This window comes from Halichoerus grypus, chromosome 9 (assembly GCF_964656455.1).
Source record: "Halichoerus grypus chromosome 9, mHalGry1.hap1.1, whole genome shotgun sequence".
NCBI classification, from domain to species: Eukaryota; Metazoa; Chordata; class Mammalia; order Carnivora; family Phocidae; genus Halichoerus; species Halichoerus grypus.
Window position 1 is genome coordinate 145018908 of NC_135720.1, and position 25715 is coordinate 145044622.

The 25715-nt window shown below is 51.9% G+C and overlaps 2 protein-coding genes across 2 annotated transcripts; one reads left to right on the forward strand and one right to left on the reverse strand.

Annotated features, from left to right (window-relative positions):
* Positions 1-8126: 8126 nt before the first annotated feature.
* On the forward strand, positions 8127-11393 carry ZFP57 (ZFP57 zinc finger protein). The gene is made up of 4 exons (XM_078054381.1): positions 8127-8345; positions 8725-8851; positions 9313-9403; positions 10141-11393. The coding sequence occupies exons 1-4, from the start codon at positions 8127-8129 to the stop codon at positions 11363-11365; spliced, it is 1662 nt and encodes a 553-aa protein (XP_077910507.1). The 3' UTR covers positions 11366-11393.
* A 134-nt stretch (positions 11394-11527) lies between these two features.
* Positions 11528-21146, reverse strand: MOG (myelin oligodendrocyte glycoprotein). Its single transcript, XM_036117771.2, has 8 exons — positions 20837-21146; positions 19947-20294; positions 15717-15830; positions 14512-14532; positions 14173-14193; positions 12791-12907; positions 12538-12558; positions 11528-12226 (listed from the first exon to the last, which is right to left on the reverse strand). The coding sequence occupies exons 1-8, from the start codon at positions 20916-20918 to the stop codon at positions 12213-12215; spliced, it is 738 nt and encodes a 245-aa protein (XP_035973664.2). The 5' UTR covers positions 20919-21146; the 3' UTR covers positions 11528-12212.
* Positions 21147-25715: the final 4569 nt, after the last annotated feature.

Genomic DNA, 25715 nt, shown 5'->3' on the forward strand with positions numbered 1-25715 from the left:
GAGTATGGCTTACTTTCTGTGGGTAGCAGGAGGCCAGGTCATCTGTTTAGAGATAGAGGAAAAACAAGTCTTGAGTAGTGGGTTCCAAATGGACCAGGGATTCTGGAATTTCTTATTATAGACTCAAGTCAAGAGTCTGCCCTTTAGGAATAATGTTGGTCACGGGAATGAAAGCACGGGGAATATAGTCAAGGGTATCGTAATAGCATTGTATGGGGTAACGCTGTAACCTACAGGGTTGTCAAATCACTGTTGTGCACCTGAGACTAATGGGACATCGCCTGTCAACTACACTCACATTTAAAAAAATAATGCTGGGAAGTGTGATGAGTTGAAATGCAGCAATGTCATGGTCAAATTTTCTTGTTTGCAAGCCTTAGAAACTTGCTTGGGTGAGTATAAAGAAAAAAGGAAAACCAGTAGAAAGTATCTTAAAATATTTCATGTCACTGGGCCTCACAAGAGATTGGAACCAAGGCAGTAAGTACGCCCTACCCATCTTGTTTCTGCATCTTTCCTTGTATCTGCTCATTCCTGTTCCCTCTTTGTTCTCATAGTGGAAAACGGCACCTCTCTGCTTTCTCAGAAACGTATGCCAACAGCTATTGTCTCTCCTCTATACTCAACAGCTCCTTTTCAACTGGGTCAGTCCTACTGAACTATAAATATTCTCAAATCTCTCCCATTTAAGCAAGCTACCATGCTATTCCTTTGCACTCCTTCCAAGCCAGATCTCCTAGGAAGTCTGTAGAAGCTGCCTGCCTACACCACATCAGAAACTAATGGTGTAATGTATGGTGATTAACATAACAATTAAAAAAAAAGAAGAAGAAGAAGCTGCCTGCTTTCTGGCCCCAGTGCCCATCAATCCACAAATCCCCTGTCACTGAGTCATCAAAGAGCTCCATGCAGCTAAGCCCAATGGACATTTGAGGGTAGAATGAAGAAAGGAGAGGGTGCCAACAACAGGCAGAACCTGACAGGCATGTGGCAGCAAAGGCAGCCTGGAAGAGACATCCACAGCTGGAGGGTAGGTGTCCAGTCCTTAGAAAGCAGGAGGGCAAGGACATCAGTAGACCTGAGGACTGGTAGATAGGGAACCAATGGAGCCCATTCAAGGAACTGGAGCAGGGCACCTAAGGTACAAGATAAGCAAACAGAATACTCGGGATGAAAGACCAGAGCAGGAGTAGAAAGGTTGACAAAACTGAACTGCGGACTTGGGTTTCACTGGGGATAGGCAACCACCTGGTGAGAGTTAAGAAAGCCCAAAATAGAAACAGACTATAAGGTTACAGGGCCAGGAGACAGAGCAGACAATTACTATAATGCTCATGCTGAGTCAGGTACGTGAAATAAGACTTTGAACTCATTAAAGCATGTCTGATGGCATCTTTAACCATGAAAGTTGAAGTGCTTGGAAACTGAGCCTCAGGACGTACGGTTTACAAGATTGGTGTGTTGTTTTATATAGATCTAATTATATAGCCTTTCATTGGATTAGCATCACAAATTAGAATAAGGGCGAACAAGGTCAGCAATGCCAAGACAGTATAGGCTTTCTAAAATTCACCTGTTACCTACTGTCAGTTCAAATAGTGAATGAACTGTACCTCATCTGTCATAAATCATATTTTTGCTGGTAACCTCATAGCAGAGAGTAGAAGGATAGTTGTATAGAAGGAGAAAATAAAACAGTACGTGTCTGCCATGCATCAAATACAATTTTTTCACTGAATCATCAATACATCTTGATTCCAGGATAATCAATATACCCTGACTTACTAGAGAATAAACCAAAGTTTCCCATATTGACATAAAATTTTGTTGAGAGGAATAAGAAATTTAGCCAATAGATTTCTCAAACTTTCTGGGATGTGCATGTAACATACCCAGATATTCTTCTATGTTTATATACATCTTTTATAGATGTAAAGTTGTGCTCTGTAATGTGGGGGTCTGTCTCTTTTTGCTTGCCCAAGGTGTCTTTGTGGTAAGCAAATTCCCACCCTCCTCCTCTTAGAGAATTGCTTCCCCCCAAAGTCCCAGCCAACCACAGCACCTGATCTTCTTGGCACAGTGACTGACATCAGTGTACCCAGTGGTTGGCATGTGTGTCAAATGACACCAATCAGAATCCTTCCCTGTTTCAACAGGAGGGACAAGAACATTTTTATAAAATGTACAGAAACTCATTATGTACTCCCCTTTGGTCTGCGTGGGACTTGGGACGTAGTGAGCAGTGTACTCAATCAAGTGGTCATTCTCCTTATAATCTAGGACCAAGTAAATCTGAGAATCCAAGAAGCTGGGTCAGAATTAAGTTCGAATCTCTTAGCACCACCCCCCTCCCATTTCGGCTGGATTGCTCCCAACAGGGGGTACCAGCCAGGCCAGCCTGGGGCTATTATTAGGCTATTAGGGAAAAGAAAGAAACACCATGTCCAGGAATTTCCAAGATAGGTCTATAGAACCTCCTGTCCTGGTCATTAGGAAGTGGTCAAGAGGAGATGATACTTTTGGGGGGATAGCAGCCTACGGTGGCCAAGCTGCCTTACAAAGGTGTGTGGGCCAGGAGGAAGTGAGGAAAAAAGACTGAAAAAATCCTTTTTAGTCAATTTTGAGAAGACTGTTCAGCCTCTGAATGTTGGTAGGAAGCATGAAAGATCCACTAACTACCTTGACTATCAGCCCATTGTATGAGACTTTGCAATAAAAGGCATGCCATTGTCAAACTAGAATGGTCTGGAAAGCCAAAAGCATGGCACAGACTAGTTTCAAGGGCCACAGTACTATTGCTGGGGTAGGCTGACTGGACTAGAATAGCAACACTGTACCCTAGAAAAGTGTCAGCACTAATAGGTGCAAGAGAGGGCCAGAGGTCTGATGAGTCCACCTGCCCGGAGCAGGTGTGGACAAGGCCCCTTGTCATGGGGCCTCTCTGCGTGTAAGACAAGCAGGTCACAAGTCCAAATCAGAGACTGAATCCTTTCTTGTGTGCCCAGTCTATGATTGTGGTTGTCCTGTCAGGTCTGGGATGATGATGGATCCAGGCGGCAGTGGGGGTGATCTGCACAAAGCAGTCTCCCTCAGCAGATGGGCTCCAGTTTGGCTCATCAGAGAACAGGTGCCTCCTAGGGGCATCCACCTGAGTGACAGATGGCTGGGTCAGCAGTTGGGTTTATTTCCAGTTTGCAGCTCCAGAGAGAGGTGTCTAACCAGTCTAGTTTTCCAAGTGCCAGACCATTGGGACAGCCCAGGAGTCAGTAAAATGACAGGAAGGTTGATCAAGGGGAGTACTGGGGAGAGCCATGACAACGGCCTTGGGTTCTGCCCAGCAGGGAGAATGGCGGCCTCCATTTTTGGTTCTGAATAACTAGCACTGGGACTGAATGTTGGCTTCAGCCTGAGACAGCACTCAGCTCAGCTGCCCCACTGTGACCCAGGACCAGGGCCCTGAGAGCCCTATTGAGCCAGCAGCTTTGGTCCAGATGGCAGAGTGAGGGATAGCACTGTCCCCAGAGGGACATCTGCCACTTCTCCACATGGACTGAGCTATGGGGGCCAGGCCAGCTGCACCCTTAAATGTACCACTTCCATTTCAGAAGCAAGGCCTATTGGATCCTCCCCACTTTGTGAGAAGTTGTGTCCCAGCTGACCTACCCTCCAATGTGACTATTCAGCCGGAATGTCAGAAAGCTTCCTTGGGTCAGGTGTTGAGTTTTGACAGGAGCCCAGAAACAAGCTAAAGCTGCCTTTCTAAAAGAGTGTACCCAGTAACTGTGTCCAGAGGGTGGTGGGTCCGAGACTGAGGGTGCCACTGAGCACAGGCTACTCCCTTCGTCAGAGGCTCTCATCAGCAAAACCATCAATCACAGACACTTGTAGCTGTTGGTTGGAAACCTCAGGAATTTCCCCAGGTGAAAGCTCAAATTGGCCCCCATACGTGCAGGGCAAGGAGAAACTGAAGAAAAAGCAGGCCACTCCCGATTGGTACGTGGCAGTTTCAATAAGCAAGGGAACTCACATATTACCTTTGTCTTGGGTGGTCACAAGACAAGTAGGTGTCCACACCTGCCCACCAGAATCTTAAAAGTTTATAGAGAGGCCTTGACTGGGTTTAGTCATGTATTCAATCCAGAGGGTCTCCACAACAGCTCTGTCTCAAGACTGTGTCCTTGAAACACGTCCCACCGTGAAGATGGTGGGTGGAATATACATTCCAAGGACAGGGAGGGAGGGAGGAGGATCGCCGGGGTCCTGCTCTCGGGTCAATGGGTGGTCATGTCCTCTCGATGAGCCCCTCCAACAGTAGCTCCAATGACCGAGAGCTTGCCACAGCTTGGTAGATTGTTACAATGGAGCAGAGGACTTCCCTTTTGTTGTCTCTGAATGAGAAAGAATTGGGGCAGCGGTTCTAGACCAAGGACCAGGAAATTGGCATAGGGTTTTACAATTTACAAAATACTTCCGTTGGGGCGCCTGGGTGGCTCAGTTGGTTGGGCATCTGCCTTAGGCTCAGGTCATGATCCCAGGGACCTGGGATTGAGCCTGGCATCGGGCTCCCCACTCAGGGAACCTGCTTCTCCCTCTTCCTCTGCTCATGGTCTCTCAGTCAAATGGATAAATAAAATCTTTAAAAAAAAAAAAAAGAAGAAACTTTTGTAAACATTGCTTCCATTAAATCCTCAAAGACAATTGCCAAAATGGCGCCCTGGTTGTTGCTAAATTCCAGACCTGGGTTGGAAAGGCTCAGCATCCGAGGGACTGTTTCCTACTTGCACAGACAGAATAACAAGCTTACCTCAGGGGATATTTGAGGGGACTCAACGTAGGCCATGTTTGCAAATGTATTTTGTAAATTGTAAAACCCCATGCCAACGTGAAACATAAAAGATGATCATAACACAAAGTGGAATATGATAAGTGTTGATGTGGGAATGGTGGGTTTTGGAGCCGACGGCCAGGAGAGACTTTGGTGCAAGAAAGGTGGTTTTATTAAAGCACAGGGACAGGACCCGTGGGCAGAGAAGAGCTGCACCAGGGTCATGAGCAGTGGCCCATTATATACTTTCTAGTTGGGAGGGGGTAGGGACAGCACAGGCCTCCAAGATATTTTGGAAACAAAATAAATGACCTATTGTTAGGAAAGGTCATTTATTACTGTCAGTAAAAACTCAGTCATTCGACCCTTTAGATGTGTATCAGTGGGTCATCTGCTTGGGGAATGGTTGCTAAAATACATTTTGGGCGGTAGAAATAAAGGAAGTTTCCAAAGGAATTTCTTATGTTTAAAATAGACTCACAGGATCCTGGGGTCGGGCTAAGGTTGCCTTTTGCCCTCAGCAAAGTGTCCACATCCAGGCAGCTGAGCTCCCAGAGCAAGGTCACTGCCTGGTTCAAGGACTTGTCAAGGAAATTTTTCTTTTGCCTTTGTTTCCCACATCAAGTGCTAATTAAGTGGAAAACAATAAATGTGATACCCATTGGACTGATTAAAGACCTATATATGTACCACTGAGCCTGGGCACCTGGGTGGCTCAGTCGTCAAGCGTCTGCCTTCGGCTCAGGTCATGATCCCAGGGTCCTGGGACGAAGCCCCACAGTGGGCTCCTTGCTCAGCGGAGAGGCTGCTTCTCCCTCTGATTGATGCTCCCGCTGCTTGTCTCTCCCCGCCCCCTGTGTCAAATAAAAAAATAAAATCTTTAAAAAATAATATCACTGAGCCAGGTTGAACTGGGTGAGGTTAAGTGGCCGAGGAAGTGACCTCTACCTGCCATGGTCCTCCCCGCGCTCCCCTACCTCCAGCATTTTGGTCAAGGTGTGCAATCTCCCCTTTACCTTCGTTTTTCTAAGATGTGCCTCCGCCTCTCTTCTGGGGGCCCGTGCGTCTCGTTTTGGCTCTAGATGGTGGTGGTTGGAGGTTGAGTTTTAATCAGAGATAATCCTCTTTTCTCAAGAGCAAATTAAGATTGGGAATAAGGCAAGATCCCGGCGCTAGGTGGGACCAGCGGTTGCTACTGGTAGGAGGGTGGGCTGGTGAGGGGGCGGGGCTCTCTTCCTTTCTGGCTTCTCCGACTGTGAACTCTTGACCTTGGTGGGTCCGCAGCCTTAGCTAGGCCCCCGGGGGCAGGGAACGCGGTGGGCTCGTGGAACCCGGCCGGGAGAGCGGGGCTGCCCGGAGCTGCCGGCGCTGGGCAAGTGGGCACTGGGCCCCCTCAGTCCCTGTCCTCAGTGCACTGCGGGTGAGTGGGGCAGCTGGGTGTTGAGCTTTCGGGGATGGAGGCAAGTGCAGGGTGTTCGTCCCGCACTCCTCGAGCCTGAAGCAGGCAGGCGGGCATTGCACCCATCATCTTGGAGAGGCTCCCAACCGCTGGGCCCTGGGGAAAACCTGGGTGTCAGGGGTGTGGCCTGGGGCACCCACTTCTTCGGCCACAATGGGGGCCCCTGGCTGGAGTTGAGAAAGAGGGGATCCCAGAAGGGAAGTTTCGGCCGGTCGATGGGAGCACTGCAGCCCCATCCAGTGGGAGTTAATAGTCTTCTGTCTCCTTCCTGCCTGTGGGAGGGTTCACCCCGAAGCGACTAAAGGATCTGATCGCAGGGCTGGGCCTGGCTGGAGAGGGTCCTGGAGGGACTGACCGGAGCTGAGGGGCGGAGGGCGAGAGCCTGAGGGCCTTCCCCGGCTGGAGAGCCCAAGACTCCAGCAGCTGCAGCCCGGGGTGCTGGCGGGTCCCACAAAGTCTGGCAGGGGTGTTGGGGCTTTTGGTCCTTCTCAGAATTGCTGTGGGAAGGCGCTGACGGTGGTTTTCTTTTGGGTCAGAGAGACTGGGTGCTCTGTGAGGACGGGAAGATGGCGACAGGTTCCCTGAGGGCATTTACATTCGGGAAGGGCGGGTCGCCGGGTCGCCTTCCCCTCTGAGGGGTGTGGGTGTAGAAAGTGCTCGGGGACGTTCCAGGGGCCTGCCACAGCTGCCAGCAATTCCGACCCCACAGCCTTGCTCAGTCCCCAAACCAGACGTCGGGTTGAGGATCTGGACCAAGGCCTCTTCCCAGCGCCCCCAGCAATGCTGTTTGGAGGACCAGCGGGGAACAGGACAGCCTCCTGGGTCCTCGGGCTGCCGGGTAGGGGAACCATCCCCACCTGACATCTCGAACGACGACTGTGAACAGTCCTGATGGGAAGGAAGGAGGGACAGAGGGACTGAACCTCACCGTGCACTTCTGCCTCCTTTTCAGCAATCCAATTAACTCCATCGTCAAATGTCCTGTTTCTGGCTATTTTCAGTTTCACCACCAGTCCAGAAAAAGTGAGAGAAAAAAAAGGTCAGTGGGTTTTTATGTCTTTGTTCAAGGGATTGCACCTCAAGAAGGAGAAGTGAAGTGAGAGGCTGCCCGCGGAGGAGGTGGGGGTTGGGCAGGAGCTCCCTGAGGGGCCCGGCGTCCCCAGTGCGGGGCTCACCAGAGCCAAGTGTTTCCTGCCGGCTTGTTACCTGTTTAGTCTTCACAAGGATCTTTATGATTCCCTTACAAGAAGTACATGTGAAAAACCCACAGAATCCCAGTTTTCGGTACTAGATAGGGTCTTAGAGTGTCTCCTTTCCCATTTTCTAGTGAGACGCTGTCAGAAGGGTGAGACAGATCCAGGGCACACCCTCTGTGCAGAATTCTGCACGGTTGCCCGAGAGGGTGCTTGAGACACGGGCATCCTGTCCTCAGTGGTAGAGTCTAGGCTTTGAACACTAACTCTGCTGTGGACGGAGCTTCTTAGCATCTCTGCACTTTAGGTTCCTTGAAATGGGGTTGGTAATTATGACCTCCCAGGGCTGCGCTGACACAGAGCTGGGCTTTGATAATTCTTGGTGTTCCCTGACCAGATACGGGCGCCGTTGCTGCTCACTCCCCATCTGGTGATGCGTTTTGTTTCTCTCTGACCTCAGGTTTGGAGAGGCGGGCACCGGCCAGGGGCTGAGGCAGGGCGGACAGAAGGCAGATGTCTTCGTAGCCCCTACACCAGCAGCGGAGCCCCGGTAACCAGTCCCTGAGCCCTGAAGCCTGGGCTTTGAGGGACCAGAGGTGTGACTGCAGAACAAAACCAGGAAGAGCAGGTACATGCATCCCGGGAAGCCATGACAAACCTCAGGGAGGCCTCTGCACAGCCTCTCCGTCTGCACAGTGACCGGGACACACAGAGCCCCAGGAAGGGGTCCAGTCAGTCCTGGGGGCCAGGCCAGGAGTGGACAAAGCTGGAAGCAGACACCGTGGAAGAGAAGCTGCTCCTGCAGGTGGATGAGGCGGCCTGGCGGGAAGCCATGGAGAGAGAGTGCTGGTGGGGGGCGTGGCTGGAGGTGAGCAGAGCCAGAGGGAGGGCGGGACACTCCCAGACCGGAGCTGTTTCGTCTGTCCCCCTACCCCGTCCGTGGTCAGATGGGGTTTCAGACGGTTCCAAGCTGAACAACCCCCCCGGAACCAAGGGCTGCCAGGCCTTTCTCAGCCCCCGCCTCCACCCCGCCCTGCAGCCCTCCATGGAGCAGCAGCCCTTCTTATGTTGTTCAGTGCACACCAGCTACCCGCCCCCCCCCATCTTCCTTTCCTTTCTGTAGATTAACATTGCTGGCTCTGTGCCTGTCTGTTCCTATTTCTCCCCTCCTTCCATGGTTTTATTTTTCTCTCGGGTTTCTAAACCTTGTGCTTGGATGACTCCCTGAGTCTCTCCTACTCTTCCAGAAGCCAGTCACCTTTGACGATGTGGCTGTGAATTTCACGCAGGAAGAGTGGGTGTGTCTGGACGCCAGTCAGAGGGTTCTGTACCAGGATGTCATGTCTGAGACATTCAGAAACCTGATGTCTGTGGGTAAGAGGCAAGGGTTCCCTCAGCACGCCCCCTGCCCCAGGACCCCGCCCAGGACCCGGGGACACCTGGCTTCCCTGAGTAGGTAGATCAGCTCACAGCTCACTTCACTGACCCTGCACCTTCTATACCTTCCAGGTGTGAAAGATCTAGGTCACTAAGCTCAGGGTGAAAGGACAAGAAATGAAAGCCTGCACGAAGGCAAAGATAATACTTGGAACATGATAATTTGAAAATGTACCTATTCAAATGTACCAGTATTTACGGAATGGCTCCTATTATGTGCCAGGAACTTCGTTAGGAGGGTCTCCCCCCTGCACCTAAGTGTCCCAGATTAAGTTCTTAGGCCAAGGATACAGAAGAAGGTAGCCTGTTGTGCTCCCTGGGTATGAAGGAGCCAAGCCTGGGACCTCAACTCTCTCTTTCCTTCCCACCCCCAGTCACAATCTTTCTGTCTAACCCAGATCTGATCATCGAGCTTGAACAAGAGGAAAAACAGCGGAGAGCAGAGCTCCAGCTCCGTCCCCCAAATGGAGAAGGCCTCCCTTCAGGTAAGCATGGCAGAGGAGGGGGGCAGGCAGGGGCCCAGGCCATGCCCTGGGAGGGTGGAAGCCTGCCTCCGAGCACCAGGGCTGGGCACGTCCTATCCCAGCCTGCAGCCTTCTCACCTGGCCCCACTTGGAGCCGCGAGAGGGCTTGAGACCACGTGCTTGCATCCCTTGGCTCCAGAGGAATATCTGTTTAGGACAAGCAAATATCTGCAGTTTCAGGGATTGGAGTACATATAGGTTGCCTACATCCCTTCCAGGGGAACAGGAGAGGAAGGGACAGGAGCTTGTGCTGAGCCCAAGTAGAGACTCATGTCTGAGATAGAATAGGAAGGAGAGAGATTTCAGGCCGGGCTGACCACGGCTGCTGGCGTGCACTTCCCATTCTAGCTGGATGATTAACGGCGCCGCCTTTCACTCAGGGTCCCCACTTAGGAGGTCACCTGTGGGTGTTGTGGGAGCGTGAGGTACTGAAAATGAGAGGAAATGGAGTTCGAGAAATGTGGGTATAGGCTAAAGTTCTGACCTCCGCTCTTGTTGAAAGACTCCACTTTAAGTGTTGATTCACTTTTAATTTGGAAACCCAGAGGGCCATTCTGCCTGTAGCCTGTGAGGTTCAAGAGTGAGAGAGAGCATGTCCGACGGGCACATGAGGGAGCAGGGGGCCGGGGCCTGATGGGGAGCTGGTGCTGGGTTCTCGTGGGGAGTCCTGTGTCCCTCCTCCTCCCCCCCTGCAGGTGGCAGGAAGAAGGCACTTCAGGAAGAGGCTCAGAGGCTGCGGGACCACAAGGGGTCCCTTGCCTGTGGAGGGGCAGGCCCAGCCTCTGCTGCCGTGGGGTCCGCGCACAGGGCCCCCGCGCTGCCCGCATCCCAGGCCGGGCCGCCCTTTCTGTGCCACCTGTGTGGCCGGAGTTTCAGCAAGCGCTCCAACCTGCACAGTCACCAGTTTGTGCACAGTCCCCACACAGCGAACAGCTGCGGCCAGTGTGGGAAGTGCTTCCGAAACCCCAGGGACCTCAGCTACCACAGGCGCACGCATCTCGGGGAGAGGCCCTTCTGCTGCCCGCTCTGTGACAAGACCTACTGTGACGCGTCGGGGCTGAGCCGTCACCGCCGTGTCCATCTGGGTTACCGGCCCCATTCCTGCCCCTGCTGTGGGAAGGGCTTCCGGGACCGGTCCGAGCTCAAACGCCACGAGAAGACACACCAATACCAGGAGTCGGTGGCCAGAGACCAGAAGCACATTAGGAGGATTCCGGGCACTGGATCTCAGGAGTGCACTGACGGGAGCCAGCGGTCCGGCCAGGAGCTTGTGGCTGTGACCCACGCCCTGGTGGCCAAGACCCAAGAACCCACCACTGGAACCAAGGGTCCTGTGGCTGAGGGCCAGCCACCTATCGACAGGAAGCAGGTGATCACTGTGAGACGGTGGGCATCAGCCAGTGCAGCCCCGGGGCCTGGGACCAGGACACAGACACCCAGCACGAGAGCCCCCTCCCTGGACACCAGGCCCCACTGTCCCCCAGCAAAGCCCTCAAGACTCAAGGTCTTCTCTTGCCCCCATTGCCCTGTGACTTTCAGCAAGAAAGCCTGTCTCTCTAGCCATCAGAAGGCCCACCTCTCGGAGCAGCCCAGTGCCTGCTTCCGCTGTGGCAAGTCCTTTAGTTCATTGTCGGGGCTGGCCAGACACCAGCAGACACACTGGAGGCAGAAGATCTACCGTTGCCCCGTGTGTGATGTCTGCTTCGGGGACAAGGACAGCCTCATGGGTCACTGGGGGGGCTCCAAAAGCAAGGACCTGTGTCTGGGCAACCTTCAGGCATGCTGGGCCATCCTGGGCCAATGGCTCGGCTTCTTTCACCATGCCCCCCCTCTGTCAGGGAAGGACATGGATCTGCCCCAGGATCCAGGCTCCCAGGAGAGGGCAGGGAGGGCGGGGAGAAGGCACCGGAGGGGGGAGAGCCAATGAGGCCACAGTACATGAAGAAGCGGCCTTTCTGACTGAGGTCTTCTTCTGGTTGCTTTTCCTACAGTCTGGCCTGCAGGCTCGGGGGGGACCGGATGGACCTGCAGGCTCAGGGAAGAGAGGGGAGGGGCGATGAGGGAAATGCCGAAAGGACAGGCATGAGAAGTGGCACACGGAAACTCGTATTGTTATTAATTAGCACCTGCCTTGTTTCTTTGTGTCTGGTAGACCATCAAGTAGTAGTTGTTGAAGAAATCAGTGCTCTGATAGGGGATAACACGGGAGAGGAAGTACAAGAGGAGGGAAGGGGTCTGGGGGACCCATCCGTGCAGGGGTGGAGGTCGAGGCCGGTGTGACGCACGCCCCGCTGCCCTCGCCGCTCCACAGGGCCAGATGGTGCTCCAGCCCGTGGCCTCACCTGAGCTCACTCAGTGCCGAGGGTTCGCACTCCCTCTGCTCCTTCCCGTCAACGCTCCCCGCCTCTCCGCTCTGCCCCCCAGGACGGACTGCGTCGAAGGAACAGATTCGCAGCAGGGAGGCTGCCGGTCTCAGTCCTGCCCGTCACTCTGCAGCACAGGTGTCTCGTCAGAGAGAGGACACCTGCCTGGCCACGGCCAGAGGCGGCTTCCAGATGGAGCGAGGAGAGAGGACAGATGTGGGTAGCCAAACGGGGAAGAGGGAAGGTAGATGACAGAAGAGGACTCAGTCCCATTTGGGATTCAGAGCATTCCTAGAAATGCAGATTGGACGTCCTGGTGGTGAGGAGGCCAGTGAGGGGGACGCCACACCCTGAGGGTCAGTGCTTGGACCAACCAGGCTGTCCTCCATCCTTGCCAAGATGCAGCATCACTCAGAAGGGGTTTCCTAGAAGGAGGAGAAAATAACCTGAAAAATCTGTCAGTACCAAGCCATTAGTCCACGGAGAGGAAAGTCCCCCGGGGGTCCCCTTGCCTCTGCTGCACCTGCCTCAGCGGCTGGTGTTGGAGGTGAGGCCCAGGGCAGCTGCCGGAGGGTTGGGAAGGGACACCAGCAGAGCACGTTGGAGTGCCCTGCGCCTCCTGAGCCAGGCTCTCTCCAGCTGGAGAGCCGCCCCCCCCGCCCCTGCTCCCCAGGGCTTCTGGTCCCTCCCCTGCCCCCCCTCCTCTCCCTGCCTTCCTAGGGAGAAGAAAACTTACTTAGCTCTTCAAGAAATTGCCCTGGAAAGAAGAAAGCAAGCCGTGACTGGTGGAAGATGACTGGTCCCCTCCCCACGCACCCCCCTTCCCTGCCCCAGGGCGGCCCCAGCCCCAGGGGGGCTCAGCAAGCGGTTCCCCTCCTGGATTCTCCGAGGACCCGGAGTTGGCTTTGGGGGCAGAAGACGAATGCCGACTGGGCGCTCTGGGTCTCGGCCCCCCCACCGAGAGGCCCTGCCTGCCACCCCCACTGCACCTGCGAGCCTTCCGTGCAGCCACTCATAGCAGATGACCAAGGCGAGCAGGGGTCCAAGCACCGGCACCAGCACAAACAGGGTTATCTTCCAGCAGGGCACCCTCAGGAAGTGGGGGTCTGAGCCGTGGCCACAGAGCAAGCAGGATTAGCCGGTGTCCCCCGCCCCTCCCGCCCTTCTCCGTGTATTGTTGAGCCTAACCTGTGGTCCAAGAACACCAGGCTCTGTGCAGAGTTCAGGGCGCTGGTGAACTCAGATGAGAAAGGCCCTGCATCCTTATTTTCACCAACCTTTAACTGAATTTAGCATTTCTTCCATTAAAAATGGAGGCCACAAACCAGTCATCAGCAGTGCCTGTGACTTTATCACCAAAGAAACCACAGATACTTTCATTCCCACTGGAGTTATTGCTGAAATCACGAAATGCTTGTCAATAGTTTGACAAAGTTATTGGACCTGCTGCTACATTGTTAGTGTGTTTTTATTATTTAAAGAAACATTTGTTACTATATTACAAATGGGTTTATATTTTGATACCTGTATTTCAATTCAATGGTTTTCTCTGCAATCGTACCTGTTACGTTTTCTGTGACTGTTTAAAAACCTTATTCTGGGAAAGGGTCCATTAGGCTTCACCAGAATGCCAAGGAGACTCATGGTACAGAAAGAGGTAAGACCTTTGCTACTTGAATCCTACAAAACAAAGATCGTGTTCCTCCCTTCTTGGGTTGCAGAGACTGTGTGTGCGTGGTCTGCATGCTGATGTGATGTCCTAAACACTCGGATGGAGTGCTCCTCGTTCGGGAAGGCTACTCAGAGCAGGGACCATCTGTGCTCTGCCTTAAGGCATCTTATACTTTCTGCAACATCCATCCAACAAGGATGTGGGTGCCCCTCTGTTGCAGGCATGGTCCTTAGGCACTGGGGAATCTGCAGTGAGCAAAAACGACAGGGACTGTAGTCTTGAAGGGCCAACATTGTAAAGGGGCTTGGTGTCTCCTCCAGGAAGCCTTCCCTAATCAACCCTGTAGAGTCACTTGTTCTGTGCTCCTGATGCGTAAGTACTTAGTTCTCCAGTCAATTCATTTCACGTCCCCAACTAGACACCAGGCATGCATGGGATGTTCTGTGTACCTCCCCTCCGTTAGCGTCTGCGCAGAGAAACCTTGCACCTGATACAGCAGGACTTAGCCCTCGGGGCTGCGGTACACAGTGCCCGGCACGGAGGAGTGGCACAGGGCGCTTGCCATCATCATCTCACCCGTGACTTCTTCAAGGGAAAGGAAGAGGCAGGAGGCCAGCCCCGAGCAAGGGTTCTATTTCCCTGGTGACCGGGTCCCACAGACAGCACGCTGACCAGGGAGGACCAGGTCCTGGCACTTACCAAACGTCCGGTGCAGGTTCTCTGAAAGGGAACACACAGGAAGGGACTCAGTGGGGCACTCGGAGGGTTTCCCTTCCCCTCGGAGCCTCTGTGATTGAATCACTTAAAACTCTTTCTAGTGAGTGACCCCGCGGAGGAAAGGGAACTGCTGAACTCTACCCCGGCTGGTGGCAGAGGAGGGAGTCTCGCTACAATCCATGCGTGGCTGCCGGGGTCTGAAATACTAGTGAGGTCCTGTCTGAAGCAAGCACAGGGTATGGGGACAGAGGCAGAGATGGTCAGAGAAAATGACCACGGCACTGATGCCAAAGGACCAGAGGGAGGGTGACGAAAACTCACCTATCTCTGCTCGAAGTTTTCCTAAAACAGAAAAAGGCAACACTGTTAGTTCCAGCCCTGGCATGAGACGGGGCCCCTCCCACACCCGGCGCCGGGGCCTCCGTGCAGGCGGCTTCTCTGCAGCCCAGGACTGCCCGCAGGGGCTGGATGGGAGAGCCCGGGTTCGGAGCTCTCTCCCTGGCTGCTGTCAGCATGAAACACGAGTCCAGTGGGAGGACAGCAATGGCCCAAACCAGCCTCAGGTGTCCTCACCTCCCGCGCCGGCTCTTCGCCTTGGGCTCGCAGGTTTGCATCGTCGACCCCCCCCGCCCCCCGCTGGGCTGTCACTTGGTAAATCTAAAGCCACTAACGTCCAAATGCGGAAGGAGACAGGCTCCCAAGTAGACGCTGCATCACAATATCCCTTCCCAGACAGGAGGGAGGCAGGTCTCCCCGCAAGACTAGGTCCATCAGCCCTGCGCTGGATTCAAACCCGGGCGGCCAGACACCATCACAGGTCCCTTCTGCTCAGCCGTGGGAACTGACAGCCTTTTTCACGTGGGGGGAGAAGGGCACCGAGTACCCGGGATGAGTTCAAGGGGAGAGAAAGGACCCACCCTTACGCCCTCGCACACCCCAGCCCTCCCTGCAGCTTTATGCTCTCACCACCCGGTGGGGGGAGAAGAATCCCAGGGCCCGTGAGCTTTGGCTCAGGGAGAAGGCGCAGGGGGGACGCTCTGGGCACAGAAGAGGAGCTTCACTGATAGCTGAGGCCGGGTCCTCCGTGTTGAGCGGAAAACAAGGAGGAAACAAGTTTCGAACGCTGACGATGCGGTGGGGACTTTGGCTCAGGGTCGTTATTTAAACCTCCAGTAGGCGTCGACCTGTCCGACTCGGAGGCTCACGTTCCCTCGGCATGAAGCTGCCAGGTGTGGTCCAGAGACCGCGTGGGTCAGGCCCGCGCCCTGCCACGGACAAGTGTGTCGCTCACGTAATTACTGAACCACCACCCCAGGCCTTAGGCGCCTCCTCTGTAAAAGGGGGTGTTGGAGGTCGGCCCTACCTCACAGGGAAGTGCAAGCACCCGTTACAGAAATGAAAGCATTCGGTAAGACGTCAGATTGTCATTCTGCAGTTTTGAACCCAGAAGCCACTCAAAACTAAACATTAGGCAACAAGCTCCAAGAGGCCAGGGTATTTCAGGGAAGGGGCCCAGCAGCATGTACCTCTCAGTCTGTGCTGCAGGCAGAGGTAGACGAGGCCCACGGTGATCTGCAGGAGCAGCACGGGGAGGACCGCGATGAGAACCAGCACGCCGGGGCTGATCCAGTAGAAGGGGTCTGAAAGGCAGAGCGGTGCTGCAGCCCCAGGCCCCGCACGGAGCCCGGGGTTGCACCGATGGGAAGAGAGGACACAGAGCTTGAAGGAAAAGTGGGTCTGTTTCCGGGAAGGGCTCTTGGTTTTCCAGGTTCCATACGAGGCCCGTCTTACAGAGCGTGGGAACCAGCCAAGAGACTTAGATCTGGTGCTCACGGGGCATGGGGAAGGGCTCCACGGGGAGGATGACAAGACTGGACGAGGGAGGCCAGTGCGGAGGCCACAGTCACGAGGAGAGTACAACACGGCCCGAGCCTGAATGAGGACGGGATGGGGTTAGGGAGGCAGGATCTGTGGAGTTAGAGGGGAAAACCATGCAGTTATTTTTAGTAATCTTTGAACTGAAATTTAGCATTTCTTTTCATTAGCATGTCTGTGGGCAACGCACCACAATACCATGAACAGAACCGTGACTTTGTCATCAGTAAAACCACAGATATTTTCGTATCGCGTTAGAGTTGTCAGAAAAACCTCAAAATAATCACTTACGTTCGTCACTAAGTATCAGGGCCACTCCATATCTTGTTGTAACATTTTTGATAGCTGTGTTTCAGTACAAATGTGTTTTATTTAATGCATTTAAAACATCCATCTGGGAAGGGTAAAAAAAAAAAGGACGGGGGAGGCCTGGCTGGCTCCGTCAGCAGAGCACGCGACTCTTGATCTTGGGGTTGTGAGTTCGAGCCCCACATTGGGCACAGAATTTACTTAAAAAAAGAGAGAGAGCAGAGGGTTCCGTCGACTTCACCAGTCCAGTTAAGAACCCCTCTTGTGGAGGTTCTGAGACAGTGGGATACGTAGGGTTTGATGACTGAGGGGACGTGGAGTGGGACCACTGATGGGGGTGGCCTTCAGCTCTGGCTCCCACCTAGAACTTGCCATTCTAGAATCTTGTTCGTCAGCGCCCAAGAGCTCTGCCTGACTAACCTCAGTGAGCCCGGCTGGCTCAGCCCTTGTTCTCTCCTTTCGGGGGTTAGAGAAACACACGGCCATCAAGGGCAGGGACTAACTGACAGCAAGCAACTGGTCCGGGAGGGTTTCTTAGGTATAAACAAAATCCTTCAAGCTGCAGATTAAGGCTCCTGTCTATTATGTTCCCCAGAAGAAAATGTAGCCAATTCTACTTTCCAAGTTCTTATCAGAAGTTCCCTGCAGTTGGGATGCCTGGGGGGCTCAGTCGGTGAAGCGTCTGCCTTCCGCTCAGGTCATGATCCCAGGGCCCGGGGACTGAGTCCCGCGTCGGGCTGCCTGCTCAGTAGGGAGCTTGCTTCTCCCTCTGCCTGTGCTCTCTCTCTGACAAATAAATAAATAAAATCTTAAAAAAAAAAAAAGTTCCCTGCAGCAATGTGATTTAGCAGGTATAGACTTCCATTCTTTGCACACTTTTATACCTTCACAAAGTACTAGGATCACAAAAAACAGAAAAGAAGGAGCCATTAGGGGCCTTCTGATGGAATAGGAGTATACGGCATCACCTGTGAATGCTTGGAAAAATAAATTAAACCTGAATCTGACTGTATACTTCTTTCTCCGTTTACAAGAAATACAAGTATGGGGCACCGTGCTGAACAGAATGGGAATGAAATCAGCAAACTCTAGGCCATGGGAAACTCCACAGGGCAAACACCAAGGTGTGGATCTTGTGTAGATTAGACTCAGACTAAACAACTGTAAAAATATATTCGTGAAACAATCAGGGGAATTTGAACACAGAGTGGATATTGAGGACCTTAAGGCATTTTTGTTAATTTTAGAAAAGATAGGATAACAGTATTGTGGTTATGTTTGTTTTTTTTTTTAAGAGTTCTTACATGTGAGCAATACATTCTTTTTTGTTTTCCAAGTAAACTCGACCCCCAATGTGGGGCTGGAAGTCATGACCTTGAGATCAAGAGTCCCTGACCTTGAGATCAACAGTCTCGTCCTCCACGGACTGAGCCAGCCAGGTGCCCCTGAGTGACACATTCTTGCGCATTTAGCAAGGGAATGATAATAGGGCCTAGGATTTGCCCCAGTAATTCAGTGGGGGAGGGTGGAGATGAGTGGGTCAGGTGACGGGTCAGGTGAAGCAGGCTGTCTGTCTGTCGTTTGTCCGTCCGCCTGGGTGATTGCTGCAGAAAGGTGGTGGGTCCCTGGAGGCTCATTGTAATAGTCTCTCTGCTTCTGTGATGCTTTTAAGTTTCATAATGAAGTGTTTAAAGAAAGGATTAGAGACACCAGGTAGTAAAATCACAAAAATGCAAGAAAAAAAAAAAAGTTGGAAAGAAAGATAAAAGACTCTTCAGAGAAGAAGGGGAGGTATTTATCTGCTATAACACAGTCACTGCATTTCAGTCCACGATTCGGCTCAGATTCCTGCTCCCCAGGCGAGGCGGGCGGTCCCTGTTTACTTGTAAAACACTCTTTTTTTAGACTCTCAGGCATGCAGACTCTGAGATGGGAGGAAGGGGGTAGGAATGTTGAAAATCTACCCAAAGAAAAACGTTGTCCCCTGAGGCAGTTTCTTTCTTCCTTCCTTCCTTCCTTTCTTTTTTTCTTCCTTTCTTTCTTCCTTCCTTTCTTTCTTTCTTTCTTTCTTTCTTTCTTTCTTTCTTTCTTTCTTTCTTTCTTTCTTTCTCTTTCTTTCTTTCTTCTTTCTTTCTTTCTTTTTCTTTTTCTTTCTTTCTTTCCTTTCTTCTTTCTCTTCCTTCTTCCCTCCCTCCCTCCCTCCCTCCCTCCCTCCCTCTCTCTCTCTCTCTTTCTTTCTCTCTTCCCTCCTTCCTCCCTCCCTTTCTTCTTGTCTTTGGGGGTGGGGGCTGTGCTGGGGGGAGGCTGACACGGCACAGGAAGGCGGAAAAGCTGCACATGGGTGGTCCTCAGGATCACACGTCCCTGCAGGTACAACCCCCCAGGAGGACCAGCTGTGTGCACAACAGTCCGCGGCACACAAAGCCATTCACATCCCGGACACCCTCCTCCAGAAACAGGGCTTTGTTATCGCGCACACAATGCCATCTTCTGGCCGCGACACAGAAGCGATGGATTGTCTGATGAGCAGGTGCGGAGGAGGGAAAGGACCTTGAGACACTGTTCTTCGGTCGATAGCAGGGAACAGTAAGGCTCCCTCTCCCACCCTGTGCACATCTTAACCAGCCTGTGAGAGGACCAAAAACCAAATGCCAAAATCCCCATCATACAAAAGGCACCAAAAGAGGGAATTCGGAAGGTGGCGTCTTTCTTTCACACATTTGCTCCATTTGTGTATTTACTTGGACCACGTTTGCCAGGAATGCATTTTTCAGTGATGTTCCTTGTCTAATAAAACACCACAAATACATTCACTGAGGTATCCACTGTAGTGGGATTTGGTCATTTTGATCATTTTGGTCATTCCTTAGGAATTGTGCCTTTGTTTATGACAAACGAGGGGACATTCCAAAGCCAAACATGGAAGGAAGAAAGTCCACGTTGACACTGGAATTAACCTTCAGGTTATTCACATCCCCTTCTAGTGGCAAAAAACAATCAGAAATGGATTATTTTGGGTTGTGCTGCTTCTATTTCTCAGCTTTTTTACTTTGGTTTTTATTTAATTAAAAAAATTTTTTTGTTTATGCTTTCTCTATATGTACTCACAAATGTACTTATTTTCAGCTCTTTTCTATTAACTCATACACATGGCCCTATAATTCCAGTGTCTCCTCTGGCTGGATCACACTCCATCCTCCCTCCTGCCCCTCCTCCCCCAAAGTGAACCACAGTCACTTAACTGTCTTATGGGATCCTTTCATGTCTTACTGCAGTGTCTCTGCATGTACACCTGCATCCAGGAACATGAAGTCCCATGCTTGTTCCCTACATCCAACAGCCCCTCACACAGTGCCCCCCAGCCGTGGGGCACAGCCCTAAGACAACCTATCAGGGTCCGGGTAACAGTGCGGATTCCATCATTTCCCTGCTCCTGGCATTGGCTTTGATCCAGCGACTTCCCCACCCAGACAGCCAGACACAGGAGTGGGATGTCTGGGCTGTAGGGCCGCATCTCCGAGGAGAGAGTGATGAAAGTCTCAGAGGGAGGTCTTGCCCCCGCAGATACTCACCTTCCACTCTCAGTTCCATTGCCGCCTCCTCCTGGTAGGAATGATCCCGGAAGAAGCAGGTGAAACCTCCTTCATCTGCGAACCTCACATTCCGGATCCTGAGGGTCACCTTCCCCTCGCCCATGGTTTCTTTCAGCAGCTCGGTCCGCCCCCGATATTCGGGTGCCTGCTCTGCATCTTGGTCCTTGCCATTTCGGTAGAGATGGACCACCCTGGAGAAGGGGGGCCGGTACCAGCCCACCTCCATGCCTGTGGCGTTCTTCCCGGGATAGATGTGACACGGCAGCTCTGCTTCATCCCCCACCAGTGCCCGGATGGGGTGGCCTGGTCCTATTACTCTGAACTGTCCTGTCCAAGACACCAAAGAAAAGAAACCGAGAGTCACAGGACCTTGACACACAAGCATGTCCCGGGAAGGGCTGCTTCCTAACAGTGAAGGAAGAAGACTGATTTTTACATGGCGTTCTGGAACGGGAGAAGAGAGACCCCCAGTTGTAGAGGTGCCGCGAGTGCCCTGGATGGGAGGAATGTTCTAGCATGTGGTCACTCAGCAGGGCTGCTCACCCTTCTGCCTTCTGCATCCATCTCTGACTCTGCGGCCCAGCCTTTAGGTCCCATCGTGGGATGTGGTCTGGCATCTTGCAGTTTAATTCTTGGGATGGGGGCCCCCTGTCTGAACCTAACCAAGCTGCTCCCTACTTTCCCCTGGTGGGTTTGCTTTTGTCCTTGTTCACACCCTGTTCTGAGGAGGGGAGCCCTTTGAGCACACCCATGTTTTGGACAGATAACATGCAAGACAAGCTGAGGATGAATTGAAGGAGGTGAACCCAGGGAAACTGGCCTTTCTGTCGTCAGGGTCTCCCCAGGGCAGAAATAAAGATAAATCTTACCTGCAGAGCTGCAAGACAGCTGGAGGAGGAGGAGGACGGAGGGAAGGCAGCTGGGCAAAGAGGACCTCAATAAACTAGCCATCTCCACTGGGACTGGGGACAGAGCGGCCCTGCAGCAGGGTCAGGCCGAGCGGAGGCCCTCGGGGTGCATGTCCCCTACCTCTGACAAAGCCTGAGGGGAGGATCTGGGAGGGCAGCCTCCTGCGAGCTGTGTGCTGCAGCTGTGCTCCCAGGAACGGCCGGGTCATCCCTGCCAGGCACTTACACAAAAGGGCTACTGACCCAGGGGATGACCAGGGTTTGCCGTCCCCACCCCCTCAAAGCTGCGGAGCGGAGGCTGCCTGGTACTGCCCCCCACAGCCGCTCCGGGCAGCCCAGCATTCCTGGGGCTTCTGGGGGCGAGCACTGCCTGGGCCTCGGGAAAGGCTGTCGTGTGGTCTGTGAGGTTCCTTCGACCCCTCTCTTCCTGCTGTCCACCAAGGGGGAGGAATTACTGTGGGTTTTAGAAAAGGGAAGGCAGGCATTCTCCCTGACCTCTAACTTCCCTCTCCGATGCACGGCCAAACTCCCTTCCTTATGTTCAGACGTGTGCTGGATCGCTTGGGCGTCGTCAGCTTCCCGTTCCCAGAGAATACGTTTGGGAAAGGCGGGAGCTAAGCACTGCTTGTGCTCAGAGAGGCCAACACGGAGGAGGGGGGTTCATGGAGGTCGGTGGCCGGTGGGCAGCACGGCCGTCAGGGTGCTTCTCCCAGCCTTGGCGTCAGGATCTGACTTCCTCACTGTCACAGGGAGAAGTGAGACCTGGAATGGAAATAGGACCTCTTCCCTGCCCTCAGACTCAGCGGATCCCTGAAGAGTAAGACCAGTAGCATCATTGATGGGGAGAACAAAGGCAAAGGGAAAAAAAATTAAACTTTCTTTCTACCTGCAGCCCACTGACAAGTCCTTGAAATAGGCAGAGAGACCTTCCTCTGGGAGCTCAGCTGCCTCAATGTTAATACCCTGATGAGGGCAAAAGGCCAACCAGAGCTTAACATCATCCCGACCCCCAGGATTCTGTAGGTCTACTCTAACATATAAAAATTCCTTTGGAAACTTCCTTTATCTCTAACCCCCCCAAGATACGTGTTGGCAATCATCCCCCAAGCACATGACCCCCTGATATATATCTGAAGGGTCTCATGACTAAGGTTTTATTAGACGGTAATAAATGACTTTTTCCCAACAACAGCTAGCCCCCTCAAGGTCCTGGAAACCTTGCTCCCAAATTCCTTAGAGACTTACACTCCCCCCTAACCCCCTCCCAACTTGAAAGTATACAATGGGCCCCTTCTCATGATCCCAGCGCGGCTCTTTCTGCCCACGGGTCCTGTCCCCATGCTTTAATAAAACCACCTTTTTGCATCAAAGACATCTCAAGAATTCTTTCTTGGCTGTTTGCTCTTGAACCCCAACATTTTCACATCGATCACCAAATTTGAAAAACATATCTGCCAATCTTCAAGCAAGGCTGTCTCACAAATTAAAAAAAAGGGTCAGGAAGGAGAGTTTAAAGCCATGTTGTCCAACACAGTAGTCACTAGCCACAGTGGTCATTCAAGTTAAAATTAAGTAAGATTTAAAGGTCAGTTCCTTGATTCACCAGCCATGTTTCAAGTGCTCGGCAGCACATGCAGCTAGTGGGTAATACACAGGACGGCACAGATGTAGACCATTTTCATCATCACAGAAAGTTATATTGGGCAGCACTGTTGAAGGGCTAGGACCTCGACTGGGGTGTACAATTTCTGCTTTTGTCCGAGATGAGCCCAAGGAGCTGGGAGAACAGACTGGTCAGCTGAGCCTGGAGTGTCTTGTTCCTCCTTCCTGCAAGGCAGCTGGAGTTGGGCACATGCAGGCTGGCCTGGAGCTGTGAGGGTGAACGTCAAGGTCGGCAGGGGTCAATCAGGTGGGAGGGGCAGGCTCTGTGCTTGCCTGACTGTCTCCCCAGGGGGGGAGTTTTTCCTTCCAGAACCTGAAATATCCTGCGATGTTCTTCCTCCATGATGCACATGCAGGGGGGAGAGTTATGCACAAGATACTTCCCTGGGCGGGGCTTGAAATTATCCAGCACCGTGTGGTTGTCAAAGCTGGATGGGAGATCAGGTGGAGTGCAGGGCTGGGAGAGCAGATGGTCAAGAGCTCACCAATCAGGGGCACCTGGGAGGCTCAGTCGGTTAAGTGGATGCCTTCCGCTCAGGTCATGATCCCAGGGTTCTGGGATCGAGTCCAGCATCGGGCTGCCTGCTCAGCAGAGAGTCTGCTTCTCCCTCTCCCTCTGCTGCTCCCCCTGCTTGTGTGCTCTCTCTCTCTCTGCTGAATAAATAAATAAAATCTTTAAAAAAGTTAGCCAATCAAAGCCATTTTGGAGAAATCGCAGCGTCTCTGAAAACTAACGAACAAACACCAAAGAAACACCTTACTAAATGCTTCCCTATGGCGCTGTCCTAAGCGATTTGCTTGTATTAATTCATTTAATCCTTACAACAATAAAACAAATGTTAAACTATTACCATTCTTATTTTACAGATGAGGAAACTGAAGCACAAAAGTTAAGTAACGTGCTCCACGTCACATCACCACGGAGTGGCAGGGTGGAATCTGAGCCAGGTTTTCTCTCCCCGAACTGGCGCTTGATCAGTGTAGTCCCCTCCTCGGACTCACCTTCAGGTCCTCTTCTGCTTCAGGTCTCTGGAAAGCGGGTGGACCCTGGAGCTGGGGGAGCTGTCCCAAGGATGACGGGATCTCTGTGCAAAGGTGATGTGAACAAGAGGAGGGGGCCGCCAGGACAAAGAATCCAGTAGTGTCACCATTTACAGAAATCTGGGTATAGGAGTGTCAGGTTTTTGCTGGGCGTGGAGATGAGCTACAGGAGTAGATGTGGTGAAGCTGCCCTGCGTTGATCAGAGCTGGGCATTTCCCTCAGTGCTTAAGTGTTACTTTAACTGATTTTGTGTAGCATATGTCCTGTGATTTCACCGGCATCCTTGGGTTGTTCTTGTGTGTATTTCTCTCCTCAGTGAGTTCCATTTTATCTGCTCTTCTCACCATGTTTGATCGCAGCCTGGGGACACGGTCATGCCGGCAGAATGGCATACCATACACAACGACGGTGGAAGCACTCTGGAAGAGGTAGCTTACTCAGGTAGTAATGCAGTGCGAGTGCTGTGTAGCTCTCCCAGACACGGTGTTCAATACGTGTCTTACACAAAGGACGACAGACCCCCTGTTCTGCTTCTTGTGTTCGCTTAACAAGGCGTCATTCCACAGGAACACATAATTTAGCTCTCTTGTGCTTCCAAAAATTAATTCTTTTTTTTTTAAAAAGATTTTATTTATTTATTTGACGGAGAGAAAGATAGCCAGAGAGGGAACACAAGCTGGGGGAGTGGGAGAGAGAGAAGCAGGCTTCCCGCAGAGCAGGGAGCCCGATGCGGGGCTCCATCCCAGGACCCTGGGACCATGACTTGAGCCGAAGGCAGATGCTTAACGACTGAGCCACCCAGCCCCCCCAACTTAATTCTTGTTTATTTCGTCATTCATATGCTTTTGTTTCAAAATCTAAAAGGTATAAAATAATGTTCCTTGAAAACCTCCCTCCCAGCCACCCGGAGCCAACATATTTCTCTGAATCCTTCCACATATGTGCCACTGAAGGAGACTCCAGGAGAAATCACTCCCCTCATCTTGCATTTTTAAAAACATAAATGGTAATTTTTTTTACAAGTAAACCCTACACTCAACATGGGGCTCAAATTCACAACTCCAAGATCAAGAGTCGCATGCTCTACCCACTGACCCACCAGGTGCCCCATAAGTGGTAATAATTTATCTTAGAGACCTTTCCATATTAGTACCTAAAGAACATACCCATTATTTTATACAGCTACACAGTATTTTATTGCATGAATGTATCAAACTTACTTAACTAGTTTCCAAGAACATTTAGGTTGTTTCAATTTTTTAAGTGTCTATTTTACTGGCTTAAATAAAAATGTATTTAATTAATTTAAATTAATCAATATTTCATAGAAAATCTTATGTGTTAAGCTTTGTATTAGGTGCGGATAATAAAAGTTTCAGGAACACAGATAGGTTTTTGCCTTCATGTAAATTATATTCCTATTACGTTACAGCTAGATACTTTTTTAAAAAAAGATTTTATTTATTTGAGAGAGAGAGAGAAAAAGCAGAAGCAGGGTGGGGGGCAGGAGTGGAGGGAGAGAGAGAGAAGCAGAACCCTCACTGAGCAGGGAGCCCGCCCCACTTGCCCCTGCAGGGCTCGATACCAGGACCCTGAAATCATGACCTGAGCCAAAGAGCTATATTCTAGTTATATGTCACCAAAGGGCACAAGTCACGGAGTATCAGGCCACCATTTTCATATAATGAAATGTTCTTACATATAATTTGCTAATGAATATTGGTCTGCTAGGGCCAGCTACATAAAGTGAGGGGCCCTGTACCAAGTGAAACTATGAGTCCCCTTGTCCAAATAGCAAGAAAGAAGCCTTTCCTTTCTTGTGTGTTCACTCTTGATCTGTCTTGGTGTCACGTTTTTGCTTTTGCTATTTAATGTCACATTCCTTCAGGGACACAGATACTTGAGGCCCTGAGCCAGGCTTGTCTAGACAGGTGTGCATGCCTGACCCTTCCTTTCCCCTTTGCCCTGGCCCCTCCTGGGAAAACACTGAACAGAGGGTGGCGGTGTCTCCGGGGGGGTGTGGGAGGTAGCTGAAAACCAGTCCTGCAGATGCTGGGAGGCATGAACAGCAAGACCAAGCTTGAGCATGGGCTCCAAGCTCCTGGTGCAATCTCTTTGGACTTCACTCACAAAACA